The sequence below is a fragment of the Nothobranchius furzeri genome, chromosome 2 (genome assembly GCF_043380555.1).
Source record: "Nothobranchius furzeri strain GRZ-AD chromosome 2, NfurGRZ-RIMD1, whole genome shotgun sequence".
Taxonomy (NCBI): Eukaryota; Metazoa; Chordata; class Actinopteri; order Cyprinodontiformes; family Nothobranchiidae; genus Nothobranchius; species Nothobranchius furzeri.
The window spans coordinates 78,893,245-78,919,032 of NC_091742.1; the positions used below are offsets into that span (position 1 = coordinate 78,893,245).

General features: G+C 43.1%; 1 protein-coding gene across 2 annotated transcripts in view; it reads left to right on the forward strand.

Moving 5' to 3' along the window:
• zgc:109889 (actin-binding protein WASF3) overlaps positions 1-14,189 on the forward strand; it is a 38,266-nt gene extending 24,077 nt beyond the window's left edge. Inside the window, exons 4-11 of one of the 2 annotated variants that reach the window (XM_070548946.1) lie at positions 827-980; positions 1,203-1,320; positions 3,277-3,345; positions 5,185-5,229; positions 7,912-8,045; positions 8,445-8,747; positions 8,920-9,335; positions 10,216-14,189. In XM_070548946.1, the coding sequence (XP_070405047.1) occupies positions 827-980; positions 1,203-1,320; positions 3,277-3,345; positions 5,185-5,229; positions 7,912-8,045; positions 8,445-8,747; positions 8,920-9,335; positions 10,216-10,373 (1,397 nt within the window). In that variant the 3' untranslated portion in view covers positions 10,374-14,189. The remainder of the gene's footprint in view (positions 1-826; positions 981-1,202; positions 1,321-3,276; positions 3,346-5,184; positions 5,230-7,911; positions 8,046-8,444; positions 8,748-8,919; positions 9,336-10,215) is intronic. The other variant, XM_070548947.1, reaches the window with a different exon arrangement.
• Positions 14,190-25,788: the final 11,599 nt, after the last annotated feature.

Here is a 25,788-nt window from a genome sequence, read left to right on the forward strand (position 1 = left end):
CTCTCTTTCTTTCTCTCTCCCACACACACACACACACACACACACGCACGCACACATACAGGTCATTTGTATCTGTGTTCATCACACTTTTTATCTCTGCCAATGCCACACACAGCCAGATAGTTCACTGTGTGTGTGTGTGTGTGTGTGTGTGTGTGTGTGTGTGTGTGTGTGTGTGTGTGTGTGTGTGTGTGTGTGTGTGTGTGTGTGTGTGTGTGTGTGTGTGTTGCTAAGCTGATGCAACAGACTAATCTGTTCCTGCTGACCCATTATCACCTCTTTTTTGTGTGTGTGTGTCAGACGTCACACACTGTTATGCGCTAATCTGTTTGTTTTGCATGCTCTAAAAAAACTCAAAGTGATATTTTTAGTCCTTCTACCAGAAAGCATCTACTCGCATTAACATCTGCTGCAAATAGAGATGATATAAAAGAAGGCCTGGGTAGTCGAGTGAAAATGGATTCTAGAAATGCTCAGGAAGGGAGCTGGTGTCCATCAAGTTGTTGGGCTAGAGGCAGGGGACACCCTGGCCAGGTCTCTAGTCCATCACAGGGACACACAGAGACAAATAACCAGTCACACACTCGCTCACACCTAGGGACCATTTAGAGTAACCAATGAACCAAACATGCTCTGTTTTGGACTGTAGGAGGAAGCTGGTCCACTCAGAGAAACCCACACATGCATGGGGACAACATGCTAAGTCCACAGATAGGCCACAGCTGCGGACAAATACTATGTTTTAGACAAATCATAATTCTGAGCATCTTTTGGGTGAAACTCAACTTGTACAAAATCCTGATTGATGGCTCTTCTCTGCTTCCAGTCTCTCTCCAGGACATCAACATGAGAAAGGCCTTTAAAAGCAGCACAATCCAGGACCAGCAGGTTGTGTCCAGGACTTCTGTTCCCAACCCAGTGGTGGAGATGTACCACCGCTGTGACAAGCCCCCACCACTCAACATTCTCACCCCTTATAGGTGAATGTTATGTCTAACCAGTTTCGTGTTGGTATTTCATCCATTTGTCAATGAAAACCCAATTAGTAAACCTGCGAGGACTGTTAATAGGTCCCCAAATAACAAACCGCAGATAACTAAGATGCTTAACAGTAAAAGGAGGGTCTTTGGCATTGTCAAACATTAAAATGTTACTTTTTCTTTAACATTGTGTCATCTCTGCATCTTCTATTATCTATCCAGGGATGACAAGAAGGATGCCCTAAAGTTCTACACTGATCCTTCCTACTTCTTCAACCTGTGGAAGGAGAAGATGCTGCAGGCCACCGAGGACAAACGCAAAGAGAAGCGGCGGCAGAAGGTAGGCTTCTGCTGCTATGTGCTGCTGGAGTTCACCTGCATGTACAGGTGTATTTGTGGGCACCAGCAGGGCCATGAATCTACAGTGTGTGTATGTCGGTGTGGATCTATACAAAAGAGAGTACGCCATAAAAACAAAAAAAAATCATCTTCCGCTTTAAGTTGCTGACGTTTCTCCTGCCTAGATGTACCATGTCCTGCTGTTATTTCAGTTGAAGCATTCCTGTGTTACTGTTTCATTTAGCTTTGCTCTGTTGTCTACTCAAAAGGTAATACAGCAGCAGCTGGGAGGCTTTCTCAAGCAGCAAAGTTATAATTAAAGGGGATACAACCAAAATGTTGGGCTGAGTTCACAAGAAGAATGAAATCAGTCAATCAATCAATCAATACTTTATTAATCACAGAGGGAAATTAGAGTTCCACTATACACAATTCAGAGATCAGACATACATGGGCAAGACACATGACAAGAATTGGTGACTGTGGTCATTTGCAACCTGAGTCGCGCTACCTTAATAGAGATAAGAGGGTTACATGAGGATTGGTTCAGGTGGAGGGGAAAAAAAGCACTGGGATCCTGTTTCCCCCAGCGAGAGCAGCCATCTACGGCGCTCAGCCACTGTACAGTCACAGGTGGGAGGGAGATCTTGAGAGAAGCGCAGAGCACATTGACTCCTGCAGTGTGGATAGGGGGAGGAACATTGAGGGTTGGAGGGTTGCAGTGACCCTGGAACGTTTCAGCGGCCTTCCCGCAGTCCCGCCCAGGCTGGGAAAGGGGACAGAGTTGAGTTGCCATAGCGACGGCACATTCCACATATCTTCTGAAGGGGGAGTTTCCGTTGGAGCCTTGCAGGCTCAAGGGCGCCAGATTCCAATTAGAAATAGTTTTGGGGCCAGACAGAGATAATTTCCCCTCTGTCTTACAGTTGGTCCTCAACCTCTCAAAATCCCAATAATGGACATTAATCTATCCCAATCCGTGCTGATTCGTCCACTCTCTCCTTGATGGCATCCATCTTTGTGCCAAAGAATTAATTTCCACCAAAGTCCCAAGCTTACGATTCATCTCAACAATTATTTGAGTCTGTGAATTCACAGCGCAGTACAAACCATCTCTGAGCTCCGGGATCAGGCCAATATTCCCCGACAGCTCGTTAATTTTCCGGTAAGCCAGGTAGCCTCCAAGGCCAATGAGCAGGAAACCTGACACCAACACCACGAATATCCACATGTCTTCAGAGTCCTCCACAGACAGCTGAGATAAACAAATCAAGTTCCACTGTTTCCAGGAGTCCATGATGTGTCCAACTGGGTCTGTCCCGGCGGGGCATCCGGGAGCCCCTTCTCCCGTTCTCATCGTTGAAAAAATTGTATCAATCGCGTTGAGAGACCAACTGACGAGATCCATTTAAGTGAATTTCAGTTTCCAGTTTCCAGAAAAATGCAGAAGCAGCCGTGCACCCAGCACACACAAACAGACAAAGGCCTTGAGGATAAGATATGGAGGAGAGGAGGAAAAAAGCGTCTGCACCCTCCAAGAGCCGGAAGAACTGCAACAGTGTTGTCTAGTCAGTGGTGTGCTTGATTGTATTCCTCTTTGATTCAGTCAATTTAAAACTTCAACCCAGCTGCTGCTGTATGTGTTTGCTGCCTCTTTTTAAATATTTCAGTTCAATTTAATGCTTTTCATTTGTTTTGTTCCCTCCATTTCACCTGGAATCTTTGGTGAATGAAAATAAACCTTTAAAGCCTGACATTCTTACTCAAGGGGGAAAATGGCTAGGTTTGAACTCCAGATGTGACTTCATTGAGTTTTAATGACGTGGGGACTGCTGCTTTACTACCTTCTGATTACCTCCAGCTGCTTAGCCTATAAAGATGCACGACCCCTTCCTCCCTGCTCTTCCTCTCTGCTCAGTCTAACACACCAGCTTGTCTTTCTCCCATGTTTCCATAGGGCTGTCCGGCCCACCCTGACAGGCCCCACTCCAGACAGGCCCCACCCAGGAGCCCCCTGTCCATCTCTGTAAGACGACCCAGACGCTTTACCCGCCCCCTCCTGCCCCCCTCCCACCTACTCACCACATACCCTACTCTACATACCGTAAATCCTCAAATATTAGCCTGTATTTAATTGACTGCCGGGTATCATATTTTGGCCGGTGTCGGAGTTGGCGGAGGTGAATAATGGCCAGTGTTTTATTGTGGCCGGGTGGAATGTGGTAACAAGCAAGTATGGGGGGCGGTTGTGTCATCCGTCTCACTTTTGATTTGCCAGTGATAGACCGCGAGGGTAACTTTAACCATGCGGAGACGAAGAGGAGGCGAAAATTTGATATCAAGTTCAAAGAGAACGTGCTGATTATGCTGCAGAACACTCTGGGGAGCAGTAGGGGTTGTATGAACTAGTCACTAGTCGACTTCACCGCTCTATAGTGACTTGTTATGCCTGTCATCGACTAGTCGCTGTCACGTGATAATGACCGGCAAGATGCAGTCCACGGACAAGACAGCAGCCTGCTGTCAGCAGGTGACAAACTCCTGCGCGTTGGGAGGCAACGCGCTGTGCCAGAGCGTCGGCACTGACACCCGCCGTAAAACGGACATTTAACCAAATTGTGACGTTTACCCTCTTGCAATTTAACATTCCCCTCACCCCCATCCTAACCTTAACCAGCTTGCACATGCAAAGCTCTGATTGTTGACGCGCTCCAGACATCTGCGTCCTGAGCACGGCCACAGTAACATTATCAAATCAGGTGTCGCCACCTCAAAAACTAATTTAACACGCAATCGTTCATGTCGGCTCATTTCCTTTTATGTTTTCTGTCTTTTATTTGTGCCTGATGCGTTTCGCTGCTGTGGAGCGGGGCGCATCACCTGTTTTGTCCTCGGTGACGCACCTCACTGATGTGGCCGGCGAGCACTCCGCTGTTTTTGCGGTCGGTAGATCTTTTAGAACTGCAGTTCAAAGGTAACTCATAAGGTGAATATATATGAACCCAGATAGCAGTTTTTCTTTAGGACTGAGAGGAGATGCAGGAAGATAAGAAACAGGCAGGACAGAAAAATAGTCAAATATAAACAAGTTAGTTTTTGTACCTGCTGGTTGCAACAAACAGACACCATTGAAGGTAATCAGAAGTGAGGAACAGAAAATTAAATGATTATTTTAATGTTTAGAGCAGCAGGAACTCCGAGAGGCTGCAGGCGCATCAGTGAGTTTGCGGCCGCTGCGCAGGGGGAGGGGGGAGATGGCTGAAGCAGAAACTACCGTTGTTAAAAGAAATGTGTTTAACTTTGAAAATGTGGGCACAATTTTAATTGTCAAAAACTCCAGCGATCCATTAGTTCATTTTGCTCAAATAGAAATTGAGGCCTGCCTCTAATACTGGCCCTCCTTCCAATAAAGGCCTGGAGCTTGATGAGCTTGAGTCAAATACAGGCCCGGGCCTGTATTAGAGGATTTACGGTATACTTATCAAATGGGACATGTGAGCCATGTGAAACACAAACATTTGAACACTACAGACTTTACGTAACTTACAAAAAAACTAAGTCGCACACGCACTCCACTCTGTTTTTGTTTGTTTGCTAAGTCACATTAGCTAGCTGCCTCATCCTCCTGTGTTTGGTTTGGTTGCTGTTTTGTATTTTCACAATCGTTTGGCTCTGTCATTCACCATTTGTTAGTTTTGTGTCACCCAGTAGTGACTGGGTAGTGAGTAGATCAGTGTGTGTGATTTTAGCCCATGGTGAAATAGCTTCTAAAGGGTTCCACTTTATTTTCCATCTGCAACAGCAAAATCAGCAATCAATGACTGATTGTCTCTCTGCTCTGTGTGCTTGTTTGTCTCTCCTGCAGGAGCAGCAAAAGCAAGTTGAAGATCCGAGCAGAGAAGTGAAGAAGGTCAGTAGTCAGAGTCAGAAAGCTTTTGCTGTTCTTGCATCTGAATGCAATAGAAAGTACTTCAATTCTTTATTTGGCATAACAAAAATATAAATTAAATAAAATAACACAAGATTTATTTACATAATTTTATGTTTGGTAATTAGATCTTATCTGCACCTGTTACACCCCAATGAACCTGTTATTATAATGCGCCCTATAAAGGAATTCTGTAGGTGCTTTAAAGTGTCCCTTGTATGGATGGGTACCTTTGACATTTGAATTGATAAAGTACCAATTCCCAGTACCCACGAACTATTACCAGTACTTAACTGTACCAAATTTTGATACTTTTGAGTGTTTAATAATTTTTTAAATAGCTTTTTAAATTAAATAAATATTATTTTCCCAATATATTACCATATTTGATAAATGTCATGATAAATAACATACAAACCGTTTGTATTTTATCATTGTAGTGTTGTACAAAAGTATTCTGTATGAAAACCCTTAACAACTGTTTCTAAATGAAAAATGCAAATGCAAAAACAAACCCAGCTCCATGGACTCCTTATCCTCGTCTATGCCCTCTGGAATAACTATGGTGATGAGACCATGTGTTATAAACTACAAATTAAACTAAAGCAAACTTCGATACATACAACCGTTTGTACTTTAAGATTGTGGTGTTTCACAAGCTAAACCCAGCTCCATGTACTCCTTTTCCTATCCTTTCTCCTCTGGAAAAACTGTGTGAGATGGTGGGTCCTTGTAGTTTTATAAACTGCAAATTACACCGAAGCAAACATCCTTGCTGTGAACAAAATTTACTGTGCATCTTCAATCCTTTAGCCCAGGGGTGGGGAACCCTGGTCCATCGAGGGCCGCTATCCGGCATATTTTAGTTTCAAAGCTGCTTCAACACACCTGATTTCAATCAACAGGTGATTAACATGCTTCTGCAGAGCCTGATGAGCTGCTGAACAGGTGATTCAACCACTGAATCAGAAGTGTTGGAGCAAAGACATGCAGGATACCGAGGACCCTCGAGGACCAGGGCTCCCCACGCCTGCTTGAGCTGTTCATTTTCAAACTGTTGATGTTTCCTACTCGGAAGTTGGAATTTCCAAGGAGAAAGCAAACTCACCATTAGCTATGTAAACAAAAACAAAACTATCAAGTCAACGTTATCTTAAAGAGTTTATTGTGCTGCTGGAGCAGATTAAGATGCCTCAAACTCAAATCGATGTCGCTGGTTTCATCATCACCCAACAGCCCAATGCATTTAGTGGTGAAGCCAAACTTTAGAGCATGTTCACTTTCTTCTAGTCGGAAGTTCGGAGTTCTGAGGAGAAAGCGAACGCACCAATAGCTGAACGAAAGCTAACATATCAAGCTAACGTTATCTTAATCATTTTATTTACCTACCAGAGCAGATTAAGATGATGGTGCCTCACTTCAATCATTGTTGCTGGTTTCATCATCACCCAGTTACCCATCCCATTTAGTGAAGTGGACCCAAACTTCAGAACGCTTCCTCTTTGCCATGCTGCTTGCTTTTGTGTACAGTTCATCTACAGTGACTGACGACATTATGCTCTTGCACCGGCGCATGGCACGAGTACCGAAAAAAGGCACTGTTTCACATGACGTGAATCGGTATTCAGTCGTTACTATGGAATTCCGTCAGTGCCTTGAAAAGTACCAAATTTGGTACCCATTACTAGTCCCTTGTCTCTGATTCTGTTTAACATTACAGACAGGCCCAGACTTCCCTCTCCCCGGCCACTTGGGCCAGCTCTTCCGGGGGAATCCCAAGGCGTTCCCTGGCTAACCCTAACTATAGTTATTCCAGCGTGCCCTGGGTCTTTCTGCAGGTCACCTCCCAGTTGGAGGTGCCAGGGAGGTGCCCAGGAGGCATCCTAACCAGATGATCACATTCTTTCGGTCACTACCCAAAGCTCGTGACCATAGGTGAGGGTAGGAACATAGATCAGCCATTAAATGAAGAGCTTTGCATTCCGGCTCAGCTCTCTCTTTGCCACGACAGATCGGTACAGCCCTTGCTTCACTGTTGACGGTGCACCAATATGCCTGTCGATTTCATGCTCCAGCTTTCCCTCACTTATGAGCAAGACCCTGGGACAACTCCTCCACTTGAGACAGGACCTCATCCCTGACCTGGAGAAGGCCTTCTACCCTTTTCCGATTCAATGAGAAAGATATTCTTTATACATTTTTCACTAAAACACACATATGTTGCCAACTGTTTCTTCTAAAGTAAAGCCAGATATTATTATGACCCAGCCTAAAATCCTAAATAACGCCACTTTACTGCCTATCCCTTACAGTACCTTACTTAAAGAACTGTGGAACTTCTACACTTCAGCATGACTGCACAATACACTTGAGTAGTAATAGAGTAAAACTGTGATTTACCTTATTCTGCAGTTATTCCTGATCACACTTAATGAGCAAAAGAAGAGAGTTATACCAGAGTATGAAAGTCATACACTAAGGAAGAGACTCTTAATAGCTTCCTCAGACTGCAGTAAACAAATCTCTAATAGGGTGTAAGTTTGGCATGGTGGTGATAACTTTTTTATGAATTACCAGGGATTGGATTTGTGTGAAACACTTGCTTTTATTGGTTATTATTTTGTGTTTTTTAAATCTGTTGGTCTCCTTGGTTTACTTCCAAAGGTGCGCAAAGCTCGTAATCGACGTCAAGAATGGAACGTTCTTGCCTATGACAAAGAGTTTAGACCAGACGCCAGACTCACCCCTTCTCCTTACCACGGCATGTCCTCTGAAGGCTCCTTATCTCCCGATAGCAGGTACCCAACCAGACATGGTTGTAGAGTTGGTGTGTAAGGGTGTGGTTTTCTGCATTGGTGGGAATTTTACAGCTACAGAAACTCAAGCAGCCTTGTGTAGTATCAAGAGATTACATCTTCACCAACCATGTAATGCATGTCAAGTTTAAAGTTGTGTGCTGCCCTCTTCTGGAGAATGCAATGCAAAGCTCACATAAGGACAGTAATTCTTTTTATTGGCATGTATAGTTTTGTCTCCAAGCTTCTGTGAAAGTAAGACTGAAAGGTTTGACAGTGCATGAAAGGTCATTAGAGAGGATATTCTAGAGGTAAGATAGATTGTATGCTTGTCACCTGAGATAAAACTTTTCTCTGAAGTTCACGTTTCACCTGCCCATTAACTCAGTTTTGGTCCAATAGGTCAATGGCATCTGACTCCTACCCAGCAAGCCCCAACCACCCCTCTACCCAGGCCTCCAATGCCACCCACCCTGCTGACCATCATGCCAGGGACCACCTTGCTGCAGCCCAGACTCAGTCTCTTGATCGGGGCCTGAGGCCAGCTAACCAACCCCCCGGAGCTGGCGGGGCAGCAGCAGCAGCGGGCCGGCATGCAGCCTCTCTGGGCAGAACCCCATCAGGACATGGTGTCCAAGCAGGAGGAGATCCAACCGTTAATGGGCCAAGGCAGCAGTCAGTAAAAGACTACCGGGCTGGGCATAGGTAGGCTTCTTTTTCATGAGGATATCAGACTGGTTTCTAATTTCTAAACTGGAACCAGGTCCTTCCAGGACTTCCTGTGGCAGAGTAGTTCTTTTCTTTCTGCTTTATAATTTCTCATGTTTATGTTTGATTCTGATCAACATTGTTATTTTTTATGGTTTTCTCCTTTCAGTGGCCAGCCTTCCACCATCCCAGAGTACTACATCCCACCAGCCCCTCCCCCACCTCCCCCAACTATCCCGTCCTCCCAGACCGCCTTCGATTCCACCACAGCTCCACCCTCTGCTGCTGCATCTGCTATCCCCCCAACCTCCTCCGCCCTTTCCTGCCACTACTCCCCCTCCCCTCCCCCTCCCCCAACCAACTACATACCCTCTCCCGCCCACCCACCTTCAGGCGCACCCCCGGCTGCCCCTCCCCCTCCACCTCCCGGAGCACCTGTCGGACATCCAGCCCACCCGTCTCCACCCCACGCCGCTGTCGGCCAGACAGCGGCGGAAGCAGCACCCCCCACCAGGAAGTCCACCATGCTGGGGATGATCCCAATGAGTGATGCTCGCTCCGACCTGCTGGCCGCCATACGTAGAGGTACGTTTTTGTTAGTTAGCTGTTTTTGTGGGAGGGGTTCTCTTTTGCCCGCCACATTTATAAAAGCAGTTAGGGTTTATCTTTAAACAAATAACTTTTGTATCATTTTTAATTACATTTCCAGCATTTGGAATGAAAAATCTGTTTGGTGCTACTTTTTTTCTGAGCTGAAGCTGCATGATTTTTACTAATATTTCTGTGTTCAGGTCTTAATTCAGCTCCTGGTCTTAAATATACAGTTGAAAATGCTTTAAATTGGTACTTACAACTCTCTTCTGACACATTTTATGTGTGGTTGGCATACGTGGATAGTATGATGACATTGCAGATAAATTACAACAGTTAAGTGAATCTTTTGCTGGTGTTCTTGTCACAATTTAGTCATACCATGTCTTTAATATTCTCCAGTTTATCATCATGTTTTCAGTTTGGATGGCAACGTTTCCTAAATAATTTTCACTTTTTGTGCACTTTCTGACTCGCATAAAGCAAATGTCCAGATAAATTCCAGACGCCTGCAACCTTTTAACTGTTTTGAGGAAAAATGTTAAAATTTCCAGCAACATGAGGACGACGTCCTGTGAGTGAGGGAACTGAAGACCCTCACGAACATTTTAAGACATTTTCGAATTTCTTTCACAAATACAATTTGATGCCAGCAGTCCCAGTTTAGTGAGATACGTGGGTCTATGCTTCTCACTGTACTAATAGACATTGTTGGGTGACAGTGGTTTTCCAATACAGAGTTCTTTTCTTTGTAATGTTAATGTTGTATCATGGTTTTAGATTGTACAACACACAACTTATGAGACTGTGGATTACAAATATCTTGTTGTTGTTTTTTCCCTCCTCACTGAATCACACCTCTTCCCTTTCCTAGGTATCCAGCTGAGGAAAGTCCAAGAGCAAAGAGAGCAGGAGGCGAAGCGTGAACCCGTCGGAAATGACGTGGCCACCATCCTTTCTCGCCGTATCGCGGTGGAGTACAGCGAGTCTGACGACGACTCTGAGCTGGACGAGAACGAGTGGTCTGACTAAGCTCTTTTATAAATGGAGATGGAACTAGTGGAGGTAGCGGTGTAGGTGAGAGTGGGGAGGGAGAAAAGTGACACAGAGTTAAAACTAAAAGGATTGGATTAGTGTTCATTCACATGTGAATATAAAAAACAACCACATATCACACAGATTGCCAGTCACAGCCTCTGTGTGCACCAAGCATCAGGTTGATAATTTCAGCTTTGCATGGTTGCCCCTGACAACGCCTATTCCTGACCTGAAACCCCAGAGGCTCGTGTGTCTAACCGCCCATGCTGTACGCCACAACAAACACACCTTCCATTCCATCCACCCCCGTCTGCTCGATTATTACAAACACTGAGCTGTGAAAAACAAACCCACTAGCTTCACTCCTCCTACACGTTCGAGTGGTAATTATTAGCAATATGATGGGCTCTCGAGCTGCAAGTAGGCAGGCCCCTTGTGAGAATGGGCGATACTGTGTTTACAAAACACAAAATAGAGCACAAGAAATATTAATAATAGTGCAATCTTAACTTATCTGCCAAATGTTGAGAAAGATTTTGTGAAAACAAATCAGGATAATCAGGGAAAATATTAGCTTATTAGTAGACTGTTAGCTTGTTAGTGTGCTTTTCCGGGTTGTGCCTGTTTACAAAACATGCACACTCTGATTAAGAGAAGCTGAACTTTTGGGAGTTTGGACCAGTGGTCTTTTTGACCGTCGCAAAACAAGTGAATTAGCACGGACATCTTTTGGGGTAAAGAACAATATCAAGAAGTAAAATAGCCATGTCTACTTTAACAGATGCCTTTATTAATAGTTGTGTGCTTTCAATAGGCATGTCATCATTAAAATGACCACTTTCATAGCTTGCTTAAGTCGCTGTGCTTACAAGGGAAGTTCTCAAAATATTTATTTTAAAGAAGTCTAGGTTTGTTTACCTTGTGTACAAATGTCTGTAGTTTTGAGGTGAAGATAAGAGGAAATAGTTAAAACTGTCATTATGCTCACCTGGACCATGCTTGCCATAAACTCCCCTAATACCCAGTTGGTTTCAACTTACTTTCTCTTTGACTCTGCATCAAAGCTTCCTTAATACTGCGCTATAGCTGTATAGGCCCCTTGTCATGTCCTCTTTGGCCCTGCCTTGTATAGTTTCTTGCCTTATTTCCCCTTTAGTCCCACCAAATATCCTCTTTAACCCGCCTCATACCCTGTTTAGCCCAGCATAATATCCTATTTAGTCCCACCTAATAACTTTTTTCCAGCCTTATTTCCTTTTTTAGCCCTGCCTCATATCTGCTTTAGCCCAATCTTGTTTCCACTTTAGTCCTGCCTTATTACATCTTTAGTCTTGCCTTATAGCTCCTTCAGTTTCCCACTCATATCTTCTTTAGCCCCACCTTATTTTGTCTTTAGTCCCTTTCATATCCTCTTTAGCTCCGCCTTAATTTGTCTTTAGTCCCCCTCATATTTTCTTTAGCCCCACCTTATTTTGTCTTTAGTCCCTTTCATATCCTCTTTAGCTCCGCCTTAATTTGTCTTTAGTCCCCCTCATATTTTCTTTAGCCCTGCCTTATTTTGTCTTTAGTCCCCCTCATATTTTCTTTAGCCCCGCCTTATTTTGTCTTAAGTCCCCCTCGTATCTTACTTAGCCCTACCTTATTTATTCTTTAGTCCTGCCTCATATCCTCTTTTGCCCTATTCCCCATTTAGTCCCAGCTAATTTAGTCCTGCCTCATTCACATCCTGGTCTCACCTCATACTCTATTTGGCTTTGCCTCAAACACTCAGTAGTAATGAATCATACCTGCTATAGGTCTCGTCTCATATCTTCACCATACACACCATGGCCACACTAAACACACTATGACTTTACCAAGCATCTAAGGTGTGTGAGAACTCCCCTCAATGGTGTAGACTTTGTTGATGTTAAAGAGAAATGCAACATTTTGGTCCAACGTAGCTGTTAAGCACTGTAGACAAAGACAAAACTCGTTTTTGAACTTTTACCTAAAAGCAGTACAGCTGTAACATTTATTTTCATGTATCATGTTAGGATCATTTTGTTAAATAATTTTCTAAAATGAACCTAATTAAATGGTGTTCACAATGTAAATTAGGTTGATTAAGCTTGTACCAAAATAAAAGCTTGTTTACATTACCGGTTAACAGAAATAACAGTTTTAGGTGTTTTAAAAAGGCCAAGCTCCCAAAAGTTGGTGTAGTTCTTTTACTGACACTTTTATAATAGTTATGTTGTAGTTCTCCCATTTAGGTCCTTTAGCAAAACTGTGATCAAAGAATCTAAAATGCCACCCACCCAGGGTTACACCGTCCTGGGGAAACGATCATCACCAGCCTTTGGTGGAAGGTATCATTCTGCCTCCATATCACTGTATCAACCTATGAAACAAGCTAGTTATCAGCTTGTGCCATTCTTTGTCTATTTTTTAAATCCTATATTTTTTAGTGAATGCATTTCAAAGTCCAACAATTCAGCCTAGGACTGTGTGCTGTGGTCTTTTACGCATCGCCACTACCAGCGTCGCACTCACAGAGCTCATGGTCTTGTGTCGGAAGTTCGCTGCTCCGTGTAGCCTCACTCCCTGGCTATAACACCGCCATCTGCTGAAACTTTGTGAACTGTAAAAGCTTATGTGTAAGAGACTTGCAACAGTAATATACAGCATATTATCTCTTTTTTCAATATAGGTTTGGCTAACTCTCAGTATGAACTGATTGGACTGTAGTGTTTTTATAAGGTGTTTTCCCGTTCTTTTCTTTTATTTAAACATGTTGCAGTGAGTTGTTCACTTTGCTTGTTTTTTTAACTTTGTGGTTATTTTAGGTCAGGTGCCAGACGTTAGCATATGTCTGAGAAGCTAATTAAAAGATGAGCCCAACATTTGATTCTAACTGGATGCTAACTGAAGTTATTATCAGACATCTAGGTATTTTTATGAATTCAACCACCAAAATAAAACAAAAACACATAAAGCACCTTTTGGGCGTCACATCCAAGACTGTTGTGAAGCTCAGTCGTCCCACAGGTTGGAAAAATGTGTTGCTTCGTTTCAGATTATGCCACAGCTTTGGAAAGGGCTCTGGAGTAGTCATTTTCTTTTCTTGATGTATATAGTAAACACAATAGCTGTTTAAGTCAGCAGCTGCACTCTGTTGTAGAATACTATCACATCGGGACTGAATGATACTATACCTTGATGGGTTCGTGGAAATCTCCCTAAAAGTCTGGAAAAGGATTCTCCAACTGTGCCAAGACTTGTATTTGAGGACATTATAATTCTTAATAAAGAAACAAAAAAGCACATGTGGATTCACCACAAAGCTCGGAGAAATGTTAAAGTAAAAACGACTCGAGGTATAAAATCTGCTGTGATCTTCAAAACGTAACCCAGGTCTAATTGTTCTGATTGTTTCTTCTTTGGTCGTGTTGTTGTGCAGCCTTAGATACACCCATATCTATATCTACCCAGCATTTATGTGTCAAACTCATGAATGTAAAACTCTTAATTCATCGTTTCTTCTATTTTTACAACAATGTGGTGTGTTTCTTAAGAGGAAAAGGCAAAAGATGAAATTTTAAAGCAACCATAGCTTGTGTATCTTTGGCTTCTGGCTTGTAGGAAAACGTTAACGTGTTGAAAATGTGAAAAATGGATCATGTTGTATAGACTTTTGGCGAGGCAGCCTTTACAATTCAATACATTTGGTTTATTGTAACCTAAGTCAAACTGTGTAATGCACACTAAAAATCAAATGTAAGAAAGTATGCATGTAACTATAGACAATAAATGGTGAACAAAGTGTGATACTGTTTCTTTTTTTCAATCTTAGGGATGAAACGTTTTTCTTTTTTCCATTACCAAGGTCATTTGTGAGTCTGCCACCAAAACTAACTGTTACAAACTTAGACAAGTCATGACTTGTGCAGATTTTTTGTCACGAACTCCTCCCGCTGACTGCATTCCAATCATTCCTGCCACCAACGTGGCGGCTGACGTCATCACGCCGACACTACTTAAGGAAGTGCCGGCCCTTCATTCATTGCTCAGTCATCGTTCTCACCAGACTTTGTCTCGAGTCTCCAGGTTTACCAGCCCTCAAAACCTTCTAATTACACCTTCAGGAGATAACCACGCCGGTTATCTCCATCACTCCGTGTCTGGGCAACAGAAACTCTCAGTCACGCTTCAGATCTGCCAACGAACCTGACATTTTTCTTATTCTTGGAAGCAAATGAACCTGATTACCAATCTGAAATGGCAGGAGTTACTCAGCATAACCAGTCAGCTGGTCACCGTGACGTAATCATCGTTCCGTGATCTTGGCACCGAGGTCCACCCTGGCTGCTCCAGCTCCGTGCTGGGATCTTGTGCCTCGGCGAGGCGGAGGTGGAAGCGATGGGAGCCGTTTCCCATTTTGGGACACAGATGGTGACACAGCAGAGAGGGAAAGGGAGACAGGGAGGGTCAGAGGCAACAGCCAAAAGCGCATACCTGCATGTTAACGGTCAAGCAAAGGACTGCACTTTGCTTTGATCCGACCGGTGCAGAAGATTCAGAAATCTTTGAGGTAATGAAACAGGAAATTATGTATTTCCTGTTTGTTTGTTTTTTTCAGTCTTATATTTTTGCACTACGGACTAATAATAGGATCTAATTTGGAATCAAAAAAATGATGATAAACATGTTCTTTACAAAATGACTCATGCATGCTGTTAAAGGAGGCCAACTTTGTTTTCTGTGCAAAGAAACATATTTTATTTATCACCACATGAAGCAAAATTTAAAAAATACATACCTGTTACCTGTTTTATGCCTCTTTCATAAAACAAAGCTGAGGCAGCATCAGGAAGTCTTTGGTCATTCAGAAGTGGTCAGACTGTGGCGGTAATGTGGCACCATCTGTTTTCACTACAGATACAACTTTATGTGTGTTTGCTTGAGTGTAAATTATCCCGATTCAATCCTTACTCAAGTACTTTCACGAGCCCCGTGAACTGTCTGGTGCTTCAGCTTTACTGGCCAGCCCTATCTCCATCAACCACTTTAAGGTTTGGAAATCAACCAGAAAATAAAGAGTTTGGACTTTCTTTTGGCTGTCACTGGATTTGTGTTTTAAGTGACACGCAAACATGTGATTAGCCTTAGTGGGTTTCAACAAAACTCTCTAAAAGTTTGACAATTGGTCATACAACAACAACTGATTAACTTTTGGACCCGTTTCCAACAGCTGCTACAACAAACTGACCAACAAGTGTAACTTCATCAACTCTCGTGGATGATCTGAAAATTCGTTTTCACAAAAACTACAAATAAAGCAGATAGAAATTTACCCCAGGCTTTTTTTATTTTCATTGGAAGTAAAGTAGTTTGAATCCTGTGAAGTCAGACTTTATAAGACCCAGGGCCACACAGAAGTGACTATCCAGACACAAGATCATAGCTTAATATTGACACTCATGTAAATACAGTGGTGAGGTCCTGTTTCTTTAACCTGAAAAGACTATCCAGGATCAGGCCTCTGCTGTCCAGAGCTCATCTGGAGTCTGTGTTGCATGCCTTCGTCCTGTCCCGGCTGGACTACTGCAACACTCTGTATGCTGGTCTGGCCCAGTGCACGGTTGCACGGCTCCAGTTTGTGCAGAACTCTGTGGCTAGGTTCCTGACAGGCACTCGATGTCGAGAGCACATTACCCCAGTGCTGGATGCTCTGCACTGGCTCCCGGTGAAATATCGAGCTAAGTTCAAAATCTTAACTCTCGTTTATAAGGCCCTCCAGGGCAGTGCCCCCTCTTACATTACTGCGCTTTTGCACAGGTATGCTCCATCTCGGCCTCTTCGCTCAGCCGAGCAGGAACTTCTGCTGGTCCCCCGGTTGAAATATCGATCGAGGGGTTGTCGTGCTTTTTCTGTTTTGGCTCCAACTCTGTGGAACGAATTGCCACTGAGCATTAGGCAGGCACCATCCCTTCAAGTCTTTAAGTCTCGTTTAAAGACTCATTTTTATTTGATTGCGTTTTAGCGCTAGGGTTCTTTGAATTGCCCTGACATTATGGTTTTAATTCTTCTTCTTTTTAACCCAGATGCTTGATTTTATTTTGTCCACCATTTGATTTTTATCGATTAGTCTTATTCCGTTATCTCTTTTTATCTGTAATATTGTTTGCTTGATATTTTATGATTTTATGTTTTTATCCTGCTTTTATGCCCATGTACTGGGAATGTTTTTCTTACAATGATGTTGTTCAGCACCTTGGGCTTCTGATAACGTTGTAGAAGGTGCTCTACAAATAAAATTTGATTGATTGATTAATTGGATATATACTAATATTACTAAATGTTTTTGCCTTAAATTGACACTAAATACATACATCTTTAGCAGCTTCTGGAAAGCTCTGAACAAGTCTCATAGATAGTGTGTTAATAGTGTCCAGTTTGAATCACGTGCACTTATGAGTCATCTTCTGGGTCACACTGAGGAAATCAAGCCCACAAAGTTTCCATTAAATATTCATTAAAATTCTAAGTCCGTGTGAAGACGAACAAGTGCGCACATCGGTGTGAGTCAGCAGATGTGGGAAATATCACCACCATCTGTTCTCCTTTGCTCCCAAAAACAGTTGCATGAAGGCGATTTGCAGCATCATGCAGCAGAGCGGAGGGAGGGCAAGGCTGTGAGACAAGAAGGCTGGGATTTAGGGGGGTGGGTGGTAGCTCGTGCCTGTTTTGAAGGAGCTGTTTCAGCGACGTAAAAGAAGTGAAGCGTCTGTGTTTGGGGGAGGTGTGGGTAGGGCGCTTTCCCCTCCTCCCTCTTGGCTTTGCAGTGCCTTTGTGCAGCCACTAGGTGGAGTTCTTAACCTCTATGTGAAAACTGCATAAAGGTCAAGGAGTTTGGCACCACACACATACACACCCACACCATCTCACTCCTGTGTGCAAGCATTGATGACTGAGCTAAAGGTTGGCTGAAGCCAATGAAAGTCAATGATTTGGAGTCCTGACTGTCACAAACACAAACTCTACTATAAACTGGTCCTATAGAGGTGAAGTTCTTCCGTTACAGCGAGGACAATGGTTTCTGGAGATTAGGATGGACTGGCTGATGGTCTAGACTTGGTTGAGCTTTTAAGCAGTTCCTGCTGTTGGCAACTAGTTGGAGCCACTAAATAGTAAGAAACTAGGTAGGAATTTGCTGTGAGTTTTAAATTTGCTCAGGTCACACTGAACATTTAATGTAATATAATTGGCATATGGGAATATCTGGGACAGTAGTAGCTCAGGAGGTAGAGCGGGTTGTGCAGTAATCGAAGGTTGCAGGTTCAATCCCAGCTTTGACCAGAGAATGCTGCTGTTATGTCCTTGGGCAAGGCACTTAACCCCCCTTTGCCTGCTGGTGTTCAGGACTGCTGGTGCCTGTGTATGGCAGACTCGTGTCTGTCAGTGTGCCTCAGGGCAGCTGTGGCTCCAATGTAAATTCGTCACCACCAGCGTGTGAATGTGTGTGTGAATGGGTGAATGACCGTGTTGTAAAGCGCCTTGGGGGGGTTCCAGGCCTCTAGAAGATGCTATATCAAATACAGGCCATTTACCATTCAAATGCGGCCTATAAATGTATTACTTCTGCCATAATACCAATGATGGGTCTGGTGTGTTCTATGTAGCCCAACCATTCCAAGCTCCATTGTTGGCCAAACAGAAGATTGTTGTTCTTGTACTAAAGGTGGACGAAGCGATTGAAGACTTAATCTTGAAATGTAAGTATATTAATATCTGGTGATACAACAATTAAAAGCTTACAGCAGTTTTGTTGTTGGACTTTTTTCATTTGCTTAGTTGCTTTTTTAAATAATTGACAGAAATCTTTAGAAAAATCATCTTAAGCAAGCTTGTATATTAGATCCCTTATGTCATGTTTTTCCACTTTTAAATTCTGTTTAGTGCTATCGTGGTTGCTAGGGGACAGGACAGACAAGTATGGGTGTGAATAAATATGAAGACTGGACCGTCCAATTTTACTGCTGTTCACTTCCAGCCTCTACAAACGATGTTGGCGACACCTTCGAAGGTCCTTGACTTTGGACACAGCTGCTGTGTGCCATTTCTGTTAAAGGTATAGCAATTGATGGATTTCTTCTGGGTGGAGCACGTCAACCATTGGTCATAAGGAGGACAGAGGACGCTTCTGGTTGCCGGATGATTACGTCTCACTGGTAGAGTCCCAGCCCTCGTGAAACTTGAACCTTGTCTTTGAACCTATTTTGTATCGTCTTTTGCTCTGACCTAATTCCAGTTTTTTTACGCTCCAGGCTCAGTCATCCCTCCCCATAACCTGCATTCTCGTTTTTGGATTCCTACTGCGTTACCATACAGCTCACGGTCTTCCTCCTCGGTCCTCGTCCTCTCAACTGGTTCAACCCGCTCACTGCACAGTCTGCCCTCTCTCTCCTACCTGCTGGATACCCATCACTCTACGCTCTTGGACGCTCCCTCGCTCTCCCGGCTCACCCCTCCTCGGACATACTACTCCCTCCCATCTGTAAGTCATTCCATCAACGCTTCCCCTGTCATACTGCAACTCCCATACTCATGTCTGCTACTCTCCCCTCTAGACGCTGCTTCCCGTTCTCTCACCCGCGCTGGATCCCCAGTGCGCCTTTAGTTATTATTCTAATAAAGATTTTTATTTTTTACATCCTGCCTCCGAGTCTGATTCTGCATGTCCTGGGTTAAACACTTGCCTCAGAACATGACACTCCCCTTCTATATATTATTCTCCTGGGGATTGAGGGTAACTTCTCTGTCTAATGATGGATTGCCTTTGTGATGTTGGTCATCCCCATATCTAGCTGAGAGTCTATAGCAGTGGTCCGCAAGTGGCGGCCCGCGGGCCACATCAGGCCCGCGAGCCCTCTCTTTGTGGCCCCCAAATCCTGTGCGCACCCCCACCCCCACCCCGACAGCCGACTGAGAGGTGTAGGATAGATAGAGCTGAGGAAAATAATCAAATCAATGCATGAGATGCGGGCATAAACGATTCTGCATCATAGAAGAGTTATCGATTATAGTGGAATGTGGTTTTGTTTAACGGCAGCACCAGCGTAGCATCCAGATCTGTCAGAGCGGTGTTCTGCACACTTACCGGGTAGGAAACTTTGGTCCACCTTAATGTGGTACTGCAGGGCTGAGCGCTGGAGTTATAACCTGAGACCGAACCCGAACCCGATCGGTTCTGTCGGATTTGGGCCGTGAATTATGTTAATTGAGCGGGTTGTCGCGCTCCGCTCGCTCGGTCAGCGACAGAGAAAGAGAGAGAGAGGATCGGAGGACACTTCTCCAAACACGCATTATTATTTTCATAAGTTCATTATTATTTCTCCACAAAGCGCTCAGTCAGACTGCTTGTTGTAATGTAGGGAGATCCGGTCTTGGGGAGGGGGCGGGGTCAATGACGGCGGCTGCAGCGTGATCTTCTGTCTCTTTAATTTAGGGACACGGAGAAGTTAAAAGGAGAGAGAAATAGAAGATAGAAGTTCTTGTTCCACTTTATTCTTTTGTTTCATGATGATAAACTGATGATAAATTCAGCTTAAAGAGAAACTGGGAGGAAGCTTTGGTCCATTTTAGGTTACAGGAGACTTGTCTCCTAGCTGCTCCTCCAGAGACAGCATGGACATGAGGGTTACATGGTGAGGGTCACACAGGACAGGTTAGTGCAGTCACACAGCCGAGCTGGAGGGGGGCAGGTGTGTTGTCCTGCTTTATATTGCAAGCTTGTGTGTTATGTGCATTACAGCCAGCGATCCAAACAGCCCCCCCTCCCCGTCCGGCCCTCTTGCCTCTGGGTCTTTTTTGTGAGTGGCCCTCTGACCATTATAATTGAGGACCCCTGGTCTATAGTCTACCCACAGAACAAGCCTTCATATGTCCTGGACCATCTCCATTCTGAAGAGCACGTTGTCCCATGGTTCCTCTGAGGGGTTGAAGAAGGGTTGATACCAAGTGTGTCACTGACTCAACTCTAGCCTTTGTCCAACCAACGTGTCTAGGGCCTCTTCCACTGCGTTCTTGTCTATCTATGCATGGTAATGCTACTGATGCGATTCTAACTGCACACAGCTGTGTTGACCACACTGCACGTTGTTGTCCATGATTGTAGAATGATGATGTCCCTGGACAAGGACTATATTTCTAAGTGTTGGCATGTTTTCCCAGGAGACGCGTAATGAAGATGTGGTGTGTTTGTTTTGTATGGAAGACTCTCTCACGAAGACATCGACCCCTCTGCCTGAGCACATTTTCCACACCTTACCATCTCCATTTTCCCTCCAGCGGTCCTCTGTGTTTATATGCGTGCCACATCTTCACCGCCCCCTCCCTTCTCCCCTCACTTCCTGTGTCTTACACCTTTGCTGCTGTTATGCAAGAAGGGAGTGGTTTAAATAATTCAGCAGCATCTTTTTCGACCGTTCCCTCCCCCCAGGCTTTCCTTCACGCTACAGTGACCCGCAGAGTTGACACACACACACACACACACACACACACACACACACACAGAAAGACAAACACCAATGTCATCGATCTGATTCAATAAAAAAACAAACTTTTTTGTTGTTTGCTGTTTTATTTGGCAAAGTCTCCCAATTTTTTCCATTTTTTTCCTCGATCATCTTACGTATTTACAATAATAAAAATAAACTTTTTTTCTCAAGGTTTTACATTCGACATTTACAAGTGCAATGTGTAACATTTCCATCTCATAAAGTGCATTTGTACTTTTTAAATCGATCGTGTCACAACACAAACTCAGAGAATCCAACAAAACCACACAGTAGAAACCGCCAAACTCTTTGTAAAACAAAACGCATGGTTCACGGACACTGCATCAGGTCTCTGACATCACAGTATCATTACCCAATAGAGGGAGGAGCTTGTGCATACGTGCCGCCTCTCCACTCGGTGAACATTGATGCATAAAACATTTTTCTATGAAGGCCATACTCGGTCCGATAGAAAATTAGCTCTGTAATGTTCTTTTTTGTGTTTATCGATCATCTGTGTTTGCCTAAAGCGTTGCCAGGTCAAAGGTCACACAGACTGACCACCAGTTAAGCTGCTTGTTATTTGCAGTAGGCATTCGCCCCAAACCCTGCTTTGAAAACCATTGATGTGAATGCTAGTACTGACAGGAAACGTATAAATAAAGGATAAACACTCGGGCTTAAAAAGAGGGAATAAAACAAGCTCCTCTGCGCTCAAACGTTTTGCTTAATACTTCCTTTTCTTTTTCCTGCTACTTCCTTTTTTAAGCCTGCTTTTTTTTGACAAACTATTTTTAGTCAGCACCTGACCGACTAGCTTCCTGCAGGCGGAGTGAAGCAGAACGTTTGACGAGTCAGAGACGACCAACGGCAGTCATCTGGTCAAAGTTGGGAGCCGATTAAAAGAAGAATACGTTAAGAGAGGACGGCAAGTTGAGATAAGAGGGATTTAGTTTTAGCAGAGGATGTTGAATGTTTGAACAACGGGGAGGCAGAACGAACGGGGAGAGGGGGTGGGAGAGTGAGGCGGAGGTTTTAGAAAGGGGAGGGGGAGGAGGAGAGTCTTTGAAACGACCTGCTTTCTCAGACACGACACAGACGGAATGACGTCATTCCAAACATGACTTTGTGACGTACAGTCCTGCTCCTTTTGACCAAGCCTTTGGATTACTGCACTTTGTGAATGAAAAACCTAAAAGTACATGAAAAAGAAACATCTGGAGTCTTGCTTTTATTGACTTTGCTCAGTGTATCGATTAAAAACATCCCTCTTTTTCATTTATGAACCCTTTTACCTAAAGCTGCTGAGCTTCTTCACTGCAGATTTACTGAACCTCAGACAAACACGTATGTACACAAACCAAAAGAATAAGACACTAAAAAGTCAAAAGTATGGCACTTTTTTCAGCAAATCCAACACACAGCATTTTCTAAAAAAGGAACTGAACATTTGTAAATAGAAGAACAAAGAACAGGAAGAAATGCCCCAAACGCACTCACGTCCAGCAGCGACACGTCCTGTAACCCATGCCCTGATGATGAACATTACAAAAATATACATTTCTGTACAACCTTGCATGAAAAAACAAAACAGAACAGAACACACACTTGTACCATATTTCTTTAGAAAGAAAAACAACAGACTAACCCAAAAGTCCCGTATAGCATCCAAGAAAACAGAAACTGTGTTTACACTGAAGCTCATTGATTTATGGTTCCTTACAATTGGCAATGACACACACACACACACACACACACACACACACACACACACACACACACACACACACACACACACACACACACACACACACACACACACACACACACAGTGAGTGGTCAGTCCACTCCCGCCCCAGCTATGGTTGACTGAGTGTCGTATTCACAGATGGGTGTTTGTAGCTGGACGTGCTAGATGGGCCCCTGTAGCTGACAGGTGTTGGGCTGAACGTGTCTGCGGCTCACTAAACAGCTCCCTTGTGGTTTCACTGTTTGGTTTATGATTTCCACCAGAGTTGGATAAAATGTCAGTTTTGGCAAGAGGTATTTTTCTCCAGTGAAATGAAAGAAACTGTATCTGAAACCCACTCTGCCAGACACACACTGAGTTTCTTATTAGTGTGACAAGTATTCAAATGTAGAATTGAGTTTAAAGATACAACCTCATAAACCATGTTACCTTTTGCCTCAAAAACTTTTTTAACCACAGGAAAATTACATTTCATTTGCCTTTTACACCATATAGAAATATTATTTTTATCTTTGGAGAAATACAAAGAAACAGGACTTGTATCAAGCTATTTTATCATCCGTTTTTGCTTTAGGAGTCAACAATTTTATCTTTCTTTGCTTTGTTTTTGCAACATCAATACAAATTCAAATATGTTGTTAATGAAATATTATCCATCACCTGCGGTCTAAAAGCAAAAGGCAGGTGATTCCTGTTTACCTTTGTCTGACTTTTAGCACATAGCACAGGATGTATGTCTACAACTGATTCACTTCTGGAGTTAACCTGATTCAGCAAACTGACCTTCATTTTAAAATAAAGTTGTCTAGTTTAAAAGATGTTTCCACTATAAGAACTTCCAGGTCATTTTACCGGACCTTCACGGTTTGTTTTTAATTCACAACGATTGGTTGTAAATCAGCGGTAGGTCACCAAACAGCTGGCATTAGTGAAATTAAAGTTGCTGGTGAAGCAGAATGAAAGGAAAAGAGAGTGCTTTTAAATCACCATTACTAAATTCTCAGCGCCTAAAAATGAATGTAAACCCTGTTAAAACGCTATAATTTACGCTGCTTTGTGGTCTCTTTCTGAGCACCGTGAAAACGTAGTTTTTTTTCTGGTCAATAGACTGTACTTGTTTCATAATGTTGGTGGCTGTGGGAAGTTTTCATCACTGATCAGTCACATCACTCACTGGCAAAACGGTTATGATATGTTAGCATCTTAACAAAGTCCTTAACGGGTCCGTTATGCATTGAGACACAACGACTGAGAGGAACAAGTCAGCGTATTTTCCTTTCCCCCTCCCAAAATGCCCCAGAACTCCTAAAGTGGAAACGCAGCTATTGAGCTAAAGTTCAAAGTCATCTTTGGCACTTGCGATGATTACACTAGATTTTTTCTGATTACGAGTCAGCCCTATCCAAGATGGCCGCCACAGCTGACTGACATTACGAAAAGCAAAGCGATCTTGCATTTATTGAGATCAAATTTTATGATGTTGAGGCATTTTATTTTATTTTACAGTTGCAAATGCAAACTTCTATAATAGTAATGCTGACATCATGGCTAGAGGGATTCAGGATAAAGAGCCCTAGTTCTCCAGTCTGAGTTCACGGGTTGATTGGACAAATCCTCTCTATGTCCTATAAGTAGAACTATTTCATGTGATTCATCATCACTATTAGACCTTTCCAAGCACCTTCTATATACCACGTGTGTTTCTATGGTAATAATGTCATTTAGCTCTTGATATGCTATCAAGAAAGCTTAGGTTTGTGGTTGGGCTAATAGTTTGAGGTAAATATTACATTATTGAGATTAATCAGTATATTGTGCAGGTCAGAACCCCCAGCTTCAAAGACTTTTGCTATTTGAAGAAGAAAGCTAAATGCTTTCTTGGTATATCAGGCTCAACTGTGAGCCAACGTGTTTGTGCTGGTGGCATTTCAGTTAATTAGATACACAGCAACATCAATAACAGATTCACATTTTACAAATTGCTGCATAACTGACTTTGATGGTGATGTGTATGTAACTTAATGTAGCATGCTAGCTGCCAACCTGATGACTCTAAATGGGCACAAGTCCGCTCTTTCTTCCTCAAAAAAGTAGCAAAGCTGCAAACTCTCTACCTTTTTTAATTTTGGATTCTGTAATACCATATTAGTTAAGAGTTAGCATTAGAATGTGGGTTGAGTAAGGCTAAAATCTCATGATGCTAGTTTTCAGTTCTCTAATCAGTTTGTTTGTCAAGCAGCGACATGAAATGACCGCTGCGGGAAAAAGTGTTGCTTTTAGTTAATGCTGGCTACAAAATACAGAACTAATGTCAGAAAATGGGTTGACCAGTCAGTTTCCATGTTAGCATAAGCATTAGCCTAGCATTGACCGGTCGTTTTAATGTTGGGAATTTTCTGACTCAGAAGAACAAGGGAAGAATCAGCCGCATTTATGAACCACTACAAAAGGTCTGAGTGAAATTTAAACCACTCTACACGTCCCATCTAGCATTCCCAAAGACAAGTGATTATTAGCCTCACGCGTCAGTATGCTAACTTTATGCATCAGTTTCTTATGTGAAAAAAAATTCAATTAACTCTCAGTGATTGATTACGTTCACCCTCAAGCTTTCCAAAACTACCAAACTACATCCATCTCATGCCTCCATCCTCTGAGTAATTGAATGAATTTCACCCAGTTATTTGATGCTAGTGATTTACCATTAGGCCGTCCCCATCAATGCAGCGCTCAAGCAAAAGAAAGAGGAAGAGAGGTGGTCACAGCTTTTCTTTGACTGGAGGTGCTAACACAAATAATAATTTTCATTTAAAATGATTTATGCCTGCCAATAAAAATTCACTCTCAACTTTTACTGGAGCTTCATAGGGTTTTGGAAAACCCTTATCCTTTTTTATTCTTTTGGTAAAATTTGCATTTTTGCTCAGAAAATATTTATTTGAGTAGTTGGACGACACCTTCCAAGCCGATCACTTTTCTTTCTCTCCGCTGCTTGATTGTGGCATTTAGTAGACAGCAAACTGCAGTTGAACCTTATTGCAAAGGAGATTTTGTTCCAAAAAGGCCAAAAAACAAATTAACCAAACTAATAAAAAATACAAAAGATTTTATAAGCAAT